Genomic DNA, 19,110 nt, shown 5'->3' with positions numbered 1-19,110 from the left:
TAATTGTATCAATGTTTCATTAATCCATCGGTTCCCAAACTGTGCGCCGCGGCGCCCTGGTGCGCCGCGATGTCTTTTTAGGGGCGCCGAGTCGCCGTAGAAATTTACCTAGTCTAAAAATAAATTTTAACTCGATAACGGCGGCGAGGGTAATGCGACAAAACCGATTACTATAATATCGGTAGACAAAAATAATTTTTATGTCTCCGACTTCACGAAATTGATAAACTGTTTATCGTTATCGGTTCTGTCACATTATCCTCACCACCATTAATGAGTTTAAATTTATTTTTAGACCATAGTCATGACTTTATGAGACGTTTGATAAAATTTATTTTCGGATTAGTATCACCGCCAGTCTCGCGTAGTGTGTTGCTCTATCGTGTATTCGTGTTCGTCGTTTTTATATAGAAAATTTGTTAATTTTGTGACTTTTTTTAAATCATGGATAGATTTTTATTGAACAGTCATAAACGTTGTGAAGAGGAGGAAAGTATACCCTCAACCAGTAACAGCCCGACTGTAAAAAAACGAAAATATCGGAAGTATGATGATAGTTACTTGGAATTTGGTTTTACTTGGACAGAAGTGAATGGTGAAGAAAGACCATTATGTGTACTGTGTATGAAAGTTTTAGCACCAGAATGCATGTTACCAAGTAAATTGAAGCGCCATTTGGAAACGAATCATAAGTTGTAACGTCTCACACGGTGGCTTGCCCAGATTCGACGTGGAGCGTACGTTGACGAGAAACTTCAGTGGTAATAAGGTCGCCAACCCACAGCAGAGATTCGGAAATCGGAGCGTGTGGGATTTGTAAAATAGAATGAAATTGGGAAAAACAATAATAAAGGTATTTTATGGGGATCTACAGGTATATTTATTTTAATATTTATGGTACAAACAAAAACAATAATTAAATTATGGCCGAGAAAAGCAATATCGACATAAAAACTTTGCCGCAAATAAAAAGGTCACCTTAAAAAAAAAACACATACATAATAATCATAACAACTGCATTTTCGCAGTGTACTTGCACGGTACCTATGTGGTTACCGGCGTACATAAATAATAATACCAATAATAATAATAATACACGTAGTACACTACCGTAGGTACTATACACGTAACAAAACACAAAATACCGGCCAAGGTGTAGTATAAATCATCAAAAAAAATCATTATAATAATAATGTTACCGAATTCTGGGCGTGTGTGTGTGTCCGAGCATCATCACCAGGACGTCCTCGGTGAAGCGGTGTCTCTACTCGCTCGTCATGTTGTCCGGCAGAGAGGCAAAATTAAAGTAAAAGCATAGATACGAGCGTCGGACGCGTCGCACATCACACGGGAAAAAAAACAATATTAGGTAATCATTTGGTAATGAGTTGTAATTGGCCGGTATGTGTATTACATTGGAATAGTACAGATAATGACATAGTGCCGGCCGGTCAAACTCGACCACGGGTACTAGGCAGCTGTGATAGTGTGTGTGTGTGTGTGTGGTTTATAATGATATGCACATTTTGTGTTGGGTGTGGGCAGAGATGGGACGGAGCGCGCTATCGCATAATATTTTACCTCGATAATGATGGTTCATTTTCGACCGTTACAAAGTATGCGGTTGGAAAATCTCGCGAATACTTTGATAGAAAGAGGAAAGAACTAAAACAGGAAAAAAGTATATTTTTTAAGAATGCATCAATACCAAACAATGCATTGATAGCCTCTTATAAAGTTGCTTTTAGAATCGCGAAATGTAAGAAACCTCACACAATTGCAGAAGAGCTTATCCTACCAGCTGCTTTAGATATGGTAAACATTATGTTTGGCGAATCGGATGGGAAATTACTTTCAAAAGTGCCGTTGTCTAATAATACAATAAGTCGCCGAATTCACCATATGGCAGATGATCTCAATGATCAGTTGATAGAAAAACTTAAAGAAAAGGCATTTGGGTTGCAGCTGGATGAGGCTACGGATATTAATAAGGATGCTCATTTGATATACTACATAAGGTTCATAGATAATGATGACATGGTAGAAGACTTACTCTTTTGTAAAAATATTACAGCTGGTGCCAAGGCTCAGGACTTATTCGAGATTCTTGATAATTTTATGTCTGAAAATAGTGTAGATTGGACTAAGAGTGTTGGTGTCTGTACTGATGGCGCTCGTTCTATGTTTGGCTGCTATGGAGGATTACAGGCGCTTATTAAAAACAAAGCTCCTGATGCACTGTGGACTCATTGTATTATTCATAGAGAAGCACTTGCATCAAAACATCTGAGTCCTGAACTGAACCAAGTCTTAGAATGTGTAGTGAATGTGGTCAATTATATAAAAACTCGTCCACTGAAATCGAGATTTTTCAAAAAACTGTGTGAAGATAATATGGGAGCTGAACACACAAGTTTGCTGTACTATAGCAGCGCACGATGGTTGTCGCGCGGTAATATGATATTACGTACGTTTGAACTACGAGAGGAAATTTATGTAATTATTAAAGAAGAAGGACATAAATATGCCAGTGAATTTTCCAATAAAGAAGTTTTAATAAAATTGGCATATCACTGCTCCATCTGAGTTTACTTCTACCGAAGAAGAGAGTCTTTTCGAGTTGTCTTGCGACAATAGTTTGAAGACTAAATTTAGCAGTATGGATTTAACCAAATTTTGGATTTCTATAAAAGATGAATATCCTCTTTTAAGTGATAAGGCTCAACGTATTTTAATTCCGTTTTCGACATCATATTTGTGTGAAGCTGGGTTTTCGGCGGTTGCTGTAATAAAAAGCAAGTATCGAACCAAAATCAATGTTGAAAAAGAAATGAGAGTAGCTGTGTCTTGTTTAATTCCAAGATTTGAAAAAATGTGCAGTGATATGCAAGCACATCCATCACATTAAATATTCTTATAAATATTCTTGTATTATAATTAAAAAATTGTCTGGTTTTTATTTGTTTTTTATTCATTTTTTATGATTAGTCATGCTATGTCTTGGGAAGGGCGCCTTGAGAAAAGTTTAGTTCAAAAAGGGCACCGTGAGCGAAAAAAGTTTGGGAACCGCTGCATTAATCATTAATATTAATACAGTAAAAATATAAATTTCAGACACTCATAAAAATTTAATTTGACTTTCTTGTAGACATTTTTTTTTTTTGATAAAGGTAGACAAACGTATGGATAATCATTTATTACATTTTCAAATCTTAGATTTAAAAAGAAAAATTTTTATGAATTCTCAACTCAAAATAATTTGCTAATTTTCGTGATTTTTCCGTATTTTGTCAAAATTTGAACTTTAAATTCTTATAAATAAAAACTGTGACTAAGGATTTTTAATTTTTTTTATCTGCCTTTGAAACAATAACCCAGGAGCCTTCTATTAAATTTTCAAGCTTTTTTACTCAACAGATAAAATTTTATTGATATTTATAGAAAAAAAATGGAAATTGACAAGGTCCGTAAACAGCTAAATATAAGTCAAAATATTTGGAAAATGTCATGGTGTATAGGAAATGCAATTATAAGCATTCAGTCAACATTTCATGTCCCTACGGTCAATTGTTTTAAAGTTACACCAAAAACCAAAATCGATTTTCTCAAAAACAGATTTTGGCTAAAAATTCCCGTTTTTCCTTAATTTTTCTTTTGTTTTTCGTCGCTTTTGAAAATTACTAGGAAATTTTTACTTTTGACCCCCCAAAGTACCAACTAGATTCACTTTCCTATCAGAAAAGTTACTGTTGAAGAAAATCCAAGCACTTTTACTGTCCTAAAAGGTGATGATAGACACAAACATAAAAAATAAAGGTACTCGTCTAATATGCTACCTACCCATAAAATGGTATCTACCGAAACACTGTATGCGTGTAGTATGCTACCTACCATAGTTATTTTTATTTTATTTCATTTTATTACAGGAAAGTACATTTGAGTCATTAAGATAAATAACATATTATAGCAGTTGTACAAAATTATATCTTAATAGCCATTATTATATCTGATCCACCAAGACCCATGATAACTTACTGTTAGATATATTATTTTAGTCTATAAGTCGCATTTTAAAAGAAATATCAACTGCACTGTGTCATTCACTACAAACCTGGGTTAAGTTTCCTAGCATTGAAAGTATTCCAGAAATAAAAAATCAGTTTTATCAAATAGCCCAATTTCCTGGAGTTACAATGGTCATGGATTGTACTCATATACAAATTAGCAGTCCAGGAGGTGAAAAATCAGAGTTTTATCGAAATAGAAAAGGCTGGATGTCCTTAAATGTCCAACTTATTGCAGGACCAAAGTTGAAAATTGTTGATGTTGTTGCTAGGTGGCCAGGATCAGCTCATGATTCTAGAATATTTGAAAATAGTAAAGCATGGAATATAATAAATCACGGGTGAGTTTTAAAAAAATATATATTCATAGATATCAAACTAGTTAAATATGGTTTCAAGTATCTAGGATGATTATTCGTTATTGAATTATATTTCAAACATAGCTTAGCGATAAATATATACATTTAAAACAGTTTTAAACAGTTTTAAACAATGCTGTAATAGTTAATATTAACTTCTATAAAATATCCTTTACAAATTACATTATAATTCATGAAAACATTATAGGTCTACTAATGGTAAATGTTTGGCTGACGGTGGTTATGCTCAAACAAGGTTTGTCTATACTCCACATCCGAATCCTCAAACAGCAGCAGAAAAAAAATATCAAAAATCTCATATTAAAACTAGGAATGTAATTGAAAGAGTCAATGGATTACTTAAAAGTCGGTTTCGATGCTTACAAAGTAAACTAGGAACACAGTTACAAACATCAACTAAAATAATTATTGCCTGTGTTATTTTGCATAATATTTGTATTCATTACAAATTTCAAAACATTATAGAAGACAATTTTGTTGAAACCCTTCAAACACCCGCACAAGTAAACTCCAATGATATAAGAGGTAGTTTAATCAGAGAAGAATTTATTGTTGGTAATTTTTCATAATGTCACAATATGATCATTATGATCAGAATTTTTAATTAAACAATTTAAAAGTAATATAACAACATGACCTATATTACAAAAGTATTTTTAAGAAATTAACATGTATGTTTTAATAAAATAATAAATATACAAATATGACTATCAGTCTTTTGTATTAAATAATATAAATTTAAACAATATAAAAGTAATATAGTGATATGACTTATATTATAAAAGTATGTTTAAGTAATTAACATGTATATTTTTAAAAAAAGAATAATTAATATATAAATACGACTACCAGTCTTTTCTGTTAAACAATATAAACTTAAACATTTTAAAAGTAATATAATAATATGACTTCTATTATAAAAGTATTTTTAAGTAACTAACATGACATATTTTTATAAATATAATCAGTTTTTTTAATTTTTATTATTATTAATTATCACAGTAAATCGTGGGAAATCGTGTATAGGTACATTTATTGATTTTCATTAAGCTTCGTTTTTTTTTTTTATTTTTATGTTAAGTAATTCAAGTTTCTTTTCATAAACATTTACCTCTAAAGCATGAATTGTTTTATCTTGTTCGATTAAATTAATTTGTCTTTTAATCCTTAATTCAGCTTCTTGGTTGAAACTTTCCAAACGTTTCTGTTCAAAGTCCTCTATAAAATACAGAATAATAATACAAATAATGATAGTTGGTCAATGGTCAGTGCTAGTATAGTTTATTATGGTTTTATATATCTAAGCCATCTAAGGTTTAAGCATAAAGAACGTTATTGAATAAGTACTACTTTTCTAAAAAACATAATATTTCAGGAAATATAATTTTAAATTTGTTGGATAGTTACTTAACAATAATATAATTACCATTTTTTTTCATCTTATCACTATCCTTTTTTCCTGTTGGACATTATTTTGGTAATGTAGGTGAAATGTTATTAGATGTTTAAGTGGTAGTTATTAAATAAACTGGTCGATCTGAAACTATTTTGTTTTCTATTGTTGTAGGTACACTGCAGTGTAATGGTATGTAATCATTATCTGGTGGTACAATTAATTCAATATCAGTTATTTCATTTAAAAACTGGTCGGCTGGACAGTCATTAATAATTGGCTGACAAGATGGGCCTCCACCAGTTGTATATTGATGCCTTTTTGTGTCTCTTATTTCTGTCTTTCTACTTTGTTTGATATTGTCCCATTTTTTCTTAAGCTGGTCAGAAGAACGCTAAACATAAAATAAAATATCACACAGTAAGAAAACTACTAAATAAATAAAATATTTGAAAAAATTATAGATGAATACAAATGTATCATATTATGATATTTACAGTAACATTTAATCCTGCGCTATTGAATTCATTAGCCAATGATTCCCAAGTATTTCTTTTGTCAGCTACTGTTGAATATTGTTTACCAACTTTTTCAAGTATAAATCTATGCTTATACACTAGCTCAGAAAGCAGTGACAATTCATCGGGTATAAAAGGTTTGTTTTTTGACTTTGACACGTCTTTTTCAGAAATACTTTTATCCATGTTTTAGTTAAAAGTATAAAGATTAAATAATATAGGAACTAATAGTTAGGTAATAATAATAATTAATAATATTAATAATAATGTCAATTTATTGTCAAAATGTCAAATAACTGAAATAACATTTTCGGTGATAACAACAACAAATATGTTGATAACAATGCCATTGGCGTTTTCTTTTCCAAGTGATTAGTATATTCTTAACTAAAATTTTTGCATGGTTTTTGTGACGACTTAGAAAAATCTAGACAAAAATTTTAGCAGAGAATTATCTTTTTTTTCTCTGAATACCTTCTTCAAAGATTATCTACGAATTTTCCTACACAAGTTTTTTCTTAGAATTTACTAAGTACTTTCTATGAATTCGGCTGTATATTGTGTCCCGGTTTGTTGCAGTAAGTACATGACTCGCTCCTTACATTATAATTAGTCGGTGGACGTGTGAAATTATTCTGATTGGGTGGTCTACTATTATACGTGACATTGTTCATTCGGCATTGTGACGAAAAATGTCCTTCGCGATTGCACGTATGACAACGCCTAACATTAAAATTGTAACGAACCAACTACTTCAGCTCAATAATGGAATTATTTTGAAATAAATAACAAGTTGAATGTATGAGTTATGTATATTTATTTGAAATTTAACGTAAATATTCTAAGTCCAAAATAATTAACTAATAACTTTGGTAAACGAGATGTGACTTAATAATTGACTTGGTGGTTTCTCTGCTGGTGCTCGTCTGATGGCCACTTGTCCATCGACGTACCTCGTCGGGTATTCCTAATAGCTCCCTCCTATGGCATTTTAGTATAAAAACGGTATATCTCTGCGTACTCCTGAGGTCACCTTTAGACGTCATTCGTATAATTATGTTATTTTAGGAGTATATATTTTGTACAAAGTCATGATCTTTTACGGTTATTATATTATTCGTTTTTCCTAGAATATGGATAATGCGTGCATATACTTATCACGTGTTGCGCGGTACCGTTGATGTTATTACTATTAGTCCTGTACTCCTATCGATGTAGGCTTTCCGGGATTACGTGCTCCCTGCAGCATTTATGTCTATTATTGAATATATCATTATTATTATTATATACGTAGTCACAGCTCGTTACAAAATTGTTGTTCCTCGGATTTGGGTTTCTGTTAGTATTCCTACCGTATGTATTGTTTATATTATTGTTATTGTTGTTATTACGATAGTTGTACGCTGTGTTTTGATTATTATTGTTAAATTGTCTATTTTGATGCGTATTTCTATTGCTATACGTATTATTTGCGCGGAAAATGTCTTGTACATCATTATATGTACGAATATTTTTTTCGGTAATTAATGCGATTTGCATTGCTTGTTCGAGAGTAGTAGGATTTTTTGTTTTTACTTCGAATTTTATTTGGTCGCTTAAACCGTTTATATAACTGACTAACGCTTGTTCCCTAATATTGTCACGTAATATTTTTGCTTCGGTGGGTGTTTTGTCTATGGCTACCGTGTTACATAGTTTCTGATATATTTCCTCTACTCTATTATTGACTATTGTACGCGCATATGGTTTCATTATGTTTTGTTTTTACTATGTTTAATTCGATTTGTAAGTTAGCTGCTCCGTAGGGAGTTTCGAATGTGTCTAACAATATTTTTTTCATATCGCCCCATTCTACAATTTCCTTATATCTGGTTACGTTAAAAGCTCTGTCTGATAGTTTAGTAGCTGCTATCATTTTTAACATGAAAGGGTGCTGTTCTGAGTCTACCGTACTTATAATTACTTCGCATGCATTTAAAAATGGATATATTTCGGATTGTCCTGAATAGTTAGGAATTAATTTTATTGCGTCTAACGCGCTTATCGGTTTCATATCGGTACCGCCTGTCATTTTCTTAGCTTTGACTATTCTTTTCGGTTGTATATATTCGGTGTGAATAGTATTTCTATTACTTCGTAAACCTTGGCGAATTGTGCCAGTAGTAGGACTATTTTCAAACTCCCCTAGGTTTATTAACCTTAAACTTTTATTTAATATATCACTACTTATTGGTTTGATCTCTATACGTTCGTTAATTATTTCTTCGTTAAATGTGTCTAACTCTTCGTCTAAGCTATGTATTTCTATGTTGTCAATTATTTCGCTATCAGTATTGTTTACGTCAATTTCTAAATTATTCTCGTTTTTGATTATTTAATTATTCTATCTAATGTTTCCCTAGCTATCTTTTCGAATTCGTCGCTAATATTTTCCTCTGAACTATTGTTCATTAATGTTTGTTTAATTCTTCCTAACGTTTAATATAGATTTCAAACATAAAACTCTTTTATTCATATATTTTTATTCGATTTGGGCTTTGAAATTCGGGTATAGGGGCTTCTACTCGGGCTAGCGGGCTTCAGCTTGGACTTTAAACATGGGCTAGGGGCTTAAACATGGGCTTCAAAAATCTACACGTGTTCTATACAATGGAGTAGCTAATTCCAAGAGAGTTGTACTTAAATAAAATGAACTCAATAATATGCCCTCAATAATCAATAATAAATATAATCTCAATAATGCCCTGTAATAATTCACAATTATAATTCTCAAAATAATATATGCCCTTTAGTAAATAATAATTCTCAATAATAACTTCAATAAATGCCCTTTAATAACTTCAATAACAAATTCAAAAATTGCCCTTTAATAATAATTTCCCTAAATACGATGGACCAATAGACCAAAGGAGACGGTTATATAAATTATGCTTACAACATTGCTGTATTCATCTCGTTGCTTGATCTCTCTCGCCGTAGTTGAATTGTAACAAAAGTTCGGTCTTCCCAGAGTCGTTGAATTGAAGCGTGCACTCCTCAGTTCAACGGTGATCCACGAAGGTGAAATTGCCTCTGTTGATTGAAGTTTCCTTGTATCTTGGAAGACCCTGTCCACAGCGCCAAAATTATGTTACGTCCCAACCGACGTCGATATATACATCAACGCAGAAATGAAATACGTGATGTACTAGGTATGATGAATGTTTATTAACGTAGTACAAAAATACAATGTTATAATATATGGTGTAAAAGAGTGGTGTTACGACTCTTTAAGATAGAATTTAAACTGTGAGTGGTGTTACGACCTGACTCTGAATGTCCCTAACCGTCTGAAGAGCTCTTGTCCTGGGCTTCTATATATATGATTGTGTCCTTTTGAGTGGGTGGTTGTGGTAGTGGCTAAGCTCGGTCATGAGACAGAGTTCGGGTCTCGTATTTGGTATGCTGGTCGACTCGTATCCTGCTTATGAGTGTTGGCTTTCCAGGAAAGATACGTGTGACGATACCTTCCATAGTTTAATTGTTTTCTCTACGCTTTTGCAACGACCTCCGCATGTTATACTATACTAATTTCCTTATTAGTTATAGTGTCAAATATTATTAGAAACGTGCGGTGCGCTGTACATAGTTAATATATGACTACTTAATACGTGGGTACGTAACAGCTTTGATGACAGCAGTTGTTAAAGCTTTTACTCAGTTTAATACGATATTGTCTTACATTGAAGGATGTTTTAATTGTCTATGTAAAAATTATTTAGATTTACCACAATGCTTTGTTCACAGTGATGTTGCTCATGTAATTAAGCTTGTTACAAATTGGTCAACATTTCGTTTAATTGATATGAGAATAAAAGATTTTATTGTACGAGCGATTGGTCAAATTATATTGTGTGAGGATTTTTATGACGTTAAAAACATACTAAAGCATTTATTTTGGCTAATTTATAGTAAAACAGATGGTACTTTAAACAATGGTCAAAATACTTACGCTACGCAGGGTAAGAGGATTGCAACTGGTACCATAGATCAATATTCAACAGCCAGCTCTACGCATGTTAATATGACAGACGATGATGACTCAGAATATAAGTTTACATTAGACGAAAACACAAATTATAACCGAAGTTGTACATCCAACCAGAAAAAAGGTCCATTTTATGAAACTGTAAAAGAAATTGCATTGAAGTGTGAAGAACAAGTTGAATTTGAAATGGGAAATCACGACAATCTCTACTACTTACCAAACATTATACCAGATTTATGTACCTATTTACCATTGTGGTCTGGAATAATGTGTAAAACTTTTAAATATAGAGACAACCCCCATCAAGTGCGGCAATAGAAAGTCAATTTAATGATTTAAAAATAGGGTATTGAAGCATGTTAATTCTATGTCTATGGGAGTGGTTGATTTTTTAAAGACTCATATTGAATCACTTAATGGAACTATGAAATTAGTGAATGCCAAAATGATCTCCCAAGAATCAAAAAATGATCAAATTAATACAAAAGAAAAATCTCCAATAATTTACAGAAAGTCGCCAGATCATAACATAATACTAAATGATCAACCATGCCAATCTGGTACTGTTCACGAAAACCATTTTGACTTTAAAAAAATAACAGATGATATTTGGTGTGTAACAACAAACTCAGATGATTTGGTTGAGAACAATAAATTTGGAAATTGTAATTACCAACGCAAATAAGCAAGCTGAGGGTAATGGGTCATCAATAAGTGTAGCATCATCAAAAGATATGGAAGATTATATAGTTGACCAATTTGAAAGTGTGAAAATTGTAACACAGAATATACATTCAGTGCCAAATTTAGAATATGAGGAAACCAGTGAAGAAAATTGGAGAAACGTCCAGGGAGGTTCAAGGAAAAGAAAATCAATCTACTTGACATCTAACCCTGAAATCCTATTAAGAAATATGGATTCTCGTTCAAAAATAGGTTTGATTAAAAATGGTAGTACGTCAAGATTTATGTCTGTAAAATATAATAATGGAAATTATGTTTTATCAAATACATGCTCTTTTGATACAATTGTACAAATGTTAGCGGTAGCTTATTGCGATAGCACTGCATAGACAAAATATGTAATGGAAAAAAAAGAACAAAGTACATTGTGGCAATTAATATTTTGTTTACTTCGTGATGGCGTAACAGTGCAAACATACAGAAAACGGGTTGAGATTTTAAGAAATTTGTTCTCGGGAGAGCTAATATTGAATGGTATTACATATTTGTCTGTGGAACAATCAATTGATAGCATGTTAAATACGTTATTAAAAAACTATGAAAGTGTACAAATAGAGGAAAATTGCAGTTCATGCAAATTCAAACGATCAGAGAAGGAACCATTTTTAACTATTTGTGTTACAGGAAATATGCCAACTAAAAGACAACTTAATCTTTTAATAAATCAAGAAATAAAACAACTATACAACTCTAAAATTTGTCAAATGTGTAATGGTATAATTGAGGTAACAGTAATTCTCGGAGAACATTTTTTTTTCAATTTAATTAATTTAAATAATACAACAGATGCATTATTTACGGACACACGTATTCTACTCAATCACATTCCAAAATACATTACCACACCGCAGACTCGATATTACTTGAGAGGATTGGGAATAACGCCAGACATACAACAATCGACTACAACATATGAAACAATTGGTCATTATCATGCTCACACATTTAGGAACCCCATTAATTCATGGCAAATAGGTATATGATGGTGTGAAAGAAAAAGTTCACTCAGTCAATGAAAACACCAAAGTAAATTTACAAATTATATTGTACTCAAAGTAATGTTTTATATGATTTTTCTTTGTGGCGTAGGCATAGATTTGTATCATATTGTTATATTTAAATTGTATTTATTTATATCTGAACAGTATCAAAGGTTTCATGATTTATCATAATTCTTTTATGATAGTTATATTAATAATGTATAGTGTACTTGTCTTATAAATAATATTTACAAGTAAAGTTTTTAAGATGTTTATTTATTTTTCAATTTAATTTGTTTTCGGTTATATATTATGATTTTTATTTTTATTATTATATTTTTATTATAATTTATTACATTGTAACATTTAAACAATAAAGAAGTTTTTAATATTTCTATTATTATTTATTTTTTATCTAAACACTATAATTATGTTATTGAAGTTGTATTAATAAAATGCTATTTATTAATAATTTTATTTAATCTATATACCACGGTTGTGGATAGAACAGATTTACAGATTTTGATAACAGCAAGACATACATTTCTCGCGTAAAAAATATTTAAAAATTAAATACCAGCGTTTCAAAAATACAAATACAAATATCTTAATTTAAAATATCTAAAAACATAACTACCGCTTATAAATTATAACTACAGGTTAGCAATACTAACTTAAAAATAAAAAGTTATAAATTAATATAATAATTGCTTAAGTCACATACAACCGAACCCAACCTAACCTAATAACTATTAGTTGTTACATCTTATAATACGTATTTTGGGTATAACATTTAATTTTACACTTTTAATTTAATTAAGATTGTATCAAATTTGTAATAATTGTGTTTTTAGACAGCTTATCAAGCATAGATTCTATTACCACTACAATACTACATCACACATATGCACCCCATACTTAAAAATATTTTTAATATCACAAAATATTGAGTTATAATATCAGAAGTGTAGAATAAATTGAAAATGTATCCCTCATACAGATTTTTTACTGTTGATAAAAATAAACATTATTATTTATATGTAATATTATACCCACTCAGCACTAAATATTTTTATAATTAGCAAAAAAACATACATTTGCACCAATAAACACATTATCATTCTTGAATTAATGTTAGAAGCAATCATAATAAAATATACAGCAAGTTTATAGTTTAAGTTAATTTTTTTTAAAAATATTATCGATTTCTTGTGTTAAATTAACAAAATTGTTTTAATACTATATTAATTAAACAAACAAACCTGAATTCTTTCAGTACACACTATACCAGTGGTCGGAAACCGGTGGCCCGCTTTAAATTCTACGACAACGACATTTAATCGAATATTATATTAAAAAAATCATATTGTATAAAATATATAATTGAACGTTTTTATCAGTCATATTTTATAATGGTAGATATACCTTGACAGTTACCGATAAGATACCTAGAGTAGATACAACGAGTGTATTTGGGTTATAATCTTAATTTTCTATTCTGTTTAGTAAAGTAAAACGTTGCGTTTTTCAACTACTCGCCAATCCATTTAATATTGATTATGAAGATGTTGATGTTGAACTTCATATTATGGAAATAATAGATTTGCAGTCACAAGATACGTATGTGTGAACAGGCCTTTTCTCATATGAAAAAAATTAAAAATCCATACCGTTCACGTTTAATTGATGACCATCTCCAACATGTACTTCGAGCCAGCACAATTTTAATGTGGAAATTGAAAAAGTAATAAACAATATCCAATAACAAAAATCAAATTAAGCCTAAAGCAGTTGTAATTTCCATACTTTTATATTATAATTATTATATTATTAAAAACTGTAATTTTTATGTTCTATTATTTTAAAGTTTTAAATAGTTATTTTTTTCTTGATAAATAATTTGGATTATTTGGAATATAAAATGTTTATTTTTGTCTGGCCCGCGAACTCTTTTTAATTTTTGAATGTGGCCCGGGAGTCCAAAAGGTGGCCGACTATACTATATTAATAACTATCAGGAACATCACTAGAACTTTTTTGCGTGTGTTCTGAGTGGTTCAGATACATTTTGTACATGAACAATGCCACAACAGACTGGTTTTTTCATAAGCTACAGTGATTACTTTGATAAATAATTTAATTTATTTTAACACAATATAGGTAGAGTAGCACTACACGTACTATGGTTTTAAATTTATATTCTAAGTTATAAATGGATATTATATATGAAGTTTTGATTAATTAACAATGTTTAAATAATACTACCTATATGGCTATATAATGTTATTTTCGTGTAAATAAGGAAATATTTTAACACAGACGTTTAACAACTACATTAACAATGAAGTACAATTTTGACAATTTTATTTTAAATATTACTACTGTTAATGTAAATTTTTAAAACAATTAACAAATAAATAATAACAATGGTTATGATTTATTAACATAATTTCAAATTAACTTTGTGAATACCTAATTTATCTAAAAGGTCTTAGTTGTTGACTATAATAAACAAAAAATCAAATAAATAAATATAAGTCTTGTAAATATATTATAACTTATAAGTAGGGTTCGGGACTTCTTGCACTTAAAATTATCGAAATATGCAGTCAAAATCTTCAAAATATCCTTTAAAATATGCAGCTAATTTTTTATAAAATTTTTTAAAAAATGCATAAAATATATTATTAATAAATTATTATTATAAAAAAAAAAATCTAAAAATTAGGTAGGTACTTAATATAATAAAAATAATTTTTACACGGGTTACTCATCCCTCATCTGTATCGTCTTCATGCTCATCTGTAACATAAAACAAAAAAAAAACATTAATAAAGGTATTATTATGTTTAATAAGTTTTTTCGTAATTTTACCGTTAAAATTATTGCACTATATTATGGTAAGACATTTTCTTATGTTCTCAAATTTGAATGCACGGCGATTATCGGTCAGCATATTTTTGTACATAGAGAAAGAACGTTCAACGGCCACGGAAGTGATCGGTGCGTACTTAAAATATATTAAATCATTAGTTAATTTATTTATTTATTTTACATTACGGGACTAGCCCAAAGTACAGTTAAACGGAATAAGATAACAGATAGGTAAATATTATAATAAATTTGATATTACAAAGACTAAGGCTTAAAGACTAGAGAGGTTCTCATTTGCTAAACGCATCATTCGGTGGATAGGGTGGTTTCGGTCATAGTTAGTGGTGTGACGAGGAACGTAGTAGGGGGCCGTTAGCCTGGAAGATCTACTTGGAACACGAAAGTTTACCTCAGCGAGAAGCTCGGGAGCATTGATGGTACCATTCGTAAGTTTATTTAGGAAGTTAATGTTGGCTAAGACTCTTCTATCGGAAAGACTACTAAGTTGTAAGTGGAGCAAGACTGGGGAATAATCGTGAGGTTCATGATGGATATTAAGACTAAAGGATGCAAAATTAAGGAATTTACGCTGAACAACCCCCGAAGTAACGTTTATATAGTATAGTTAAGTAGCTTGAGCGACAATCTAAAACTTTTACCAATTGCTTTCTCATAGTTATGTAGGATTTGAACCAAGATAGTAGCGGTTCGCCGAAGCCTGTTTTGTAAAGAACGTCAATGAGAATATAATGGTCTACTTGGTCAAAAGCTTTGGAGATGTCAGGGAAAATTACATCTACTTGAGCATGGTTTTCAAGAGCCTGTAAAGCGTAGTTGTTAAATACGATACTATTGAGAGTGGAGGATCTATTTGGCCGAAAGCCATATTGCTCATCAATAAGGATAGAGTTAACTGGAGATTGAACTACGGACAACTAGGTATTCAAAGAGCTTTGCAAGATGACTTAAAACAGATATAGACCTGTAATTACGGATGTCATCTTGATCTCCGGTTTTGTGGATAGGAGTAACAGAAGATAATTTCCAAATAACAGGGAAGATACCGTCATCAAGTGAGCGCCTAAATATTATCCAAAGGGGGACTTAATGTTCATATCTTCAGGTAATCCGTCAAAATTTTCTTCATCTCCCGACAAAATGTTTGAAATTTTTATTAACAATTGATAGCCTTTATTTTTATTTAACACATTTTCTATTTTTATTTTTATCGACATTCCTTGTTCACCGTGTATTTGGGTGAATCTTAACCTTGTATCCTCTACTAATGAAATAGAGCTAGCAAGTGATAGTCCTTGCTTTTCAAGACTCGTTATTGTGTTAGGCAAATATGCAAAATTTGATTTAATAAACACTAATTGATTTTTAATGTTTTTTTGTCCAATATACTTTTGTGCCATTTTAATAGAGACCACATCATTTTCATCGAAAGAGTTTAAAATTGACTGTATTAATTCAAAATGTTCACAATAATAGAGACAAGCTTCAATCCATGTACCCCATCTCGTTAAAATTGGTTCAGGTGGGAGTGTTAATGTTGGAGCCATATTTTTAAAAACTTGAATGCGAGACGGGGCTTTACGAAACACTTTCTTTACATTTGCAATAATTTTATCAATTTTAGGGTTATTTATACGTACTGTTTCAGCCACTCTATAAAAGGCATGAGCCAAACATGTCACATGAATAATTTTTGAATATAGATTTTTTATTGCATCTCCTGACTTTACCATATAGGGTGCAGCGTCGGACAAAAACAACAGCACATCATCGTGTCTTACTCCTTCCGGCCACAGAATATTCATCGATTTATCAAATAATTTAAAAATCGTCATATGGTTAGCTTTTTCCAACTCTTCTACGTGTAACAGAAATTGTTTACCGTAATTATTTTCTTCCAATGTACCTACAATGACATTTGCTACATATCTACCGGTTACATCAGTCGTTTCGTCAATGCTAACCCATATTTTTTTTCCCATCAACGTAATCACGAATTTTGTTTATTGTATTTTTATAGACTTCATCAACATAAACTTTACGCAGAGTAGTGGACTCATGCGGTACTTCTTTTCCTGTATATTTTGTTAGAACATTTCTGAAACTACAGTTGCTTAATTTATTTAATGGGATATTGGCGGACAACAATGTTTTGCACAAGTCAAGGTTAAACGTGCTATTTTTTTAATGCATTGAAGTAAATACTAACTGCTGTGACTGTTGTGAGGTACTATTAATCCGATCTTGTTGGCGCTTCACTGCTAATTTATGTTTTTCTGTTTTTAAATGTTGTAATACAATAAATTGCCTATCAACACCTACCTTCGTTTCACATACTTTACAAAATAAAATAATTCCATCCGTAGAAAAAATATTTTTTCCGAATTCGGATATATATTGATTAATTTTACCATTTATTTTGGGCATTTTTAAACAAGTTTTTAAAGACAAATTGATAATAAAAAAAAAAATAGCACAGTTAATAAGAAAAAAACTTAAACGTGATGATCTGATTAACGAATGAACACGTACTGCTTTTCATTTCATCGTACAATTCAAGCCCAGCTAATAATTGATTATTTGGGAAAGTTTGAATTTATATTTGTTTCGTGATAATAAGATAAATCTGTAGGAGTATAGGATCCATTAGGTTTTACCACAACTATACTAATTGTCGATATTGTCGATAAAAAGGTTGATTATTAAGCGATAAAGAGACTATCGTCGTAAGCAGACGTACGTGTTAGATACGACAGACTACGACCATCCAATTATGATTTTTCCGGACAATTTTACGTTTATAAAAATATAAAATGTGAAATATGCCAAAATATGCTAAAAATTGCTCAAATTTGCGTTTTTCTTAAAATATGACGAAATATGCAAAAATATGCAAATTCAAACTTAGTATTTAATTTCATAAAACAAATTTATAACTCACTTAGAATAGACTACGACCACTATAAAAAAACATGCAAATGCAAGAGGTCCCGAACCCTACTTATAAGTGTAATATAAGTCGTAAATGTATCCATATATAATACACTATATATTATATTATGTATTCTGGAAAACAATTGTTAAATTATTATTTAAATCTATAATCTATTAGATTTAGAATGTTAGTTTAACAATTAATATAATACTTACTAGAAAAAAATACTTTTTAAGAGTATTCAAATACAGATACCTGTTTTGAAAAGTATGTAAGATACGCGTATTTAAGTGATTAAAAAGTATTTGAATACTTTTGCTCAAGTAGGTACTTAATGAGAATTTATCATAGCTGATCTGAGTTCCAAAAATTGAATAGAATTTATAGTTTTTTTAAAAAATACTTGGAATCCTAACTTCATCAATATTAGTCTTATCGACTTGAAGTCTTCAAGATACAACGCAGTCAAGCCTTTTAAATTGTTTGATATGTTTTTTCAAATTCGTATTATATTGAAAACCTAAATCGTTCAATATTGGTCGTATCGACTTAAAGTCTTCAAGATTCAACGCAGCCAAGCCTCGAAATCAAGTTTATGTTCTCAAAAAAGTATCGACATTAAGATTGACAAAAAAAAATTTACCGCCAAATTAATTTTTGAATAATTTAAATTTTGAACACATTTTTGAATTTATCATGTATTAAAAAATTAAAAAACCCAACCAATTTTACCAACATTCCCTACTAATTATACGAATGGCGATACCAATATAAAAATTAATTTATGTAGGTATTCTATGAAAAATATCTATTTCCATATTCAAATATTATTGAATAATTCAAAAAACTTCAAAATCAATATTTTTGAAAAATAAAACTGATCCCACTGCAGATTACCACTGAGATAAATTCTCAGTTAGGTTAGGTTAGGTTAACCTAGGAATATTTAAAACATTACATTATTATATTATTCATATTATTATAATACAATATTTAAATATAATATATTATGGATCTACTGCCCTACTATTTTTAGACGTTTACATGGCAATAGTAAAATTGTATTAAACTTATTAGGTACCTAAACCACATTTATTAATATGACAAATATTTAAAATTTCAAAAAAGGGGACCCTCGTGTTAATACCCCTCACTTTGTTTTTGGGATATCGCTGGG

At 30.4% G+C, this 19,110-nt stretch overlaps 2 protein-coding genes across 2 annotated transcripts; one reads left to right on the top strand and one right to left on the bottom strand.

Moving 5' to 3' along the window:
- Nucleotides 1-1,512: 1,512 nt before the first annotated feature.
- Nucleotides 1,513-2,586, top strand: LOC132949716 (protein FAM200A-like). Its single transcript, XM_061020745.1, has one exon. It carries the CDS (start codon nucleotides 1,513-1,515, stop codon nucleotides 2,584-2,586), a length of 1,074 nt encoding a protein of 357 aa, XP_060876728.1.
- Nucleotides 2,587-5,949: 3,363 nt separating this feature from the next.
- LOC132949710 (myb/SANT-like DNA-binding domain-containing protein 3) lies at nucleotides 5,950-6,562 on the bottom strand. Its single transcript, XM_061020731.1, has 2 exons — nucleotides 6,335-6,562; nucleotides 5,950-6,231 (listed from the first exon to the last, which is right to left on the bottom strand). The coding sequence occupies exons 1-2, from the start codon at nucleotides 6,539-6,541 to the stop codon at nucleotides 5,950-5,952; spliced, it is 489 nt and encodes a 162-aa protein (XP_060876714.1). The 5' UTR covers nucleotides 6,542-6,562.
- Between the last annotated feature and the right edge of the window lie 12,548 nt (nucleotides 6,563-19,110).

This window comes from Metopolophium dirhodum, chromosome 1 (assembly GCF_019925205.1).
Source record: "Metopolophium dirhodum isolate CAU chromosome 1, ASM1992520v1, whole genome shotgun sequence".
NCBI lineage: Eukaryota > Metazoa > Arthropoda > Insecta > Hemiptera > Aphididae > Metopolophium > Metopolophium dirhodum.
This window is presented reverse-complemented; position numbering and strand designations above follow the sequence as displayed.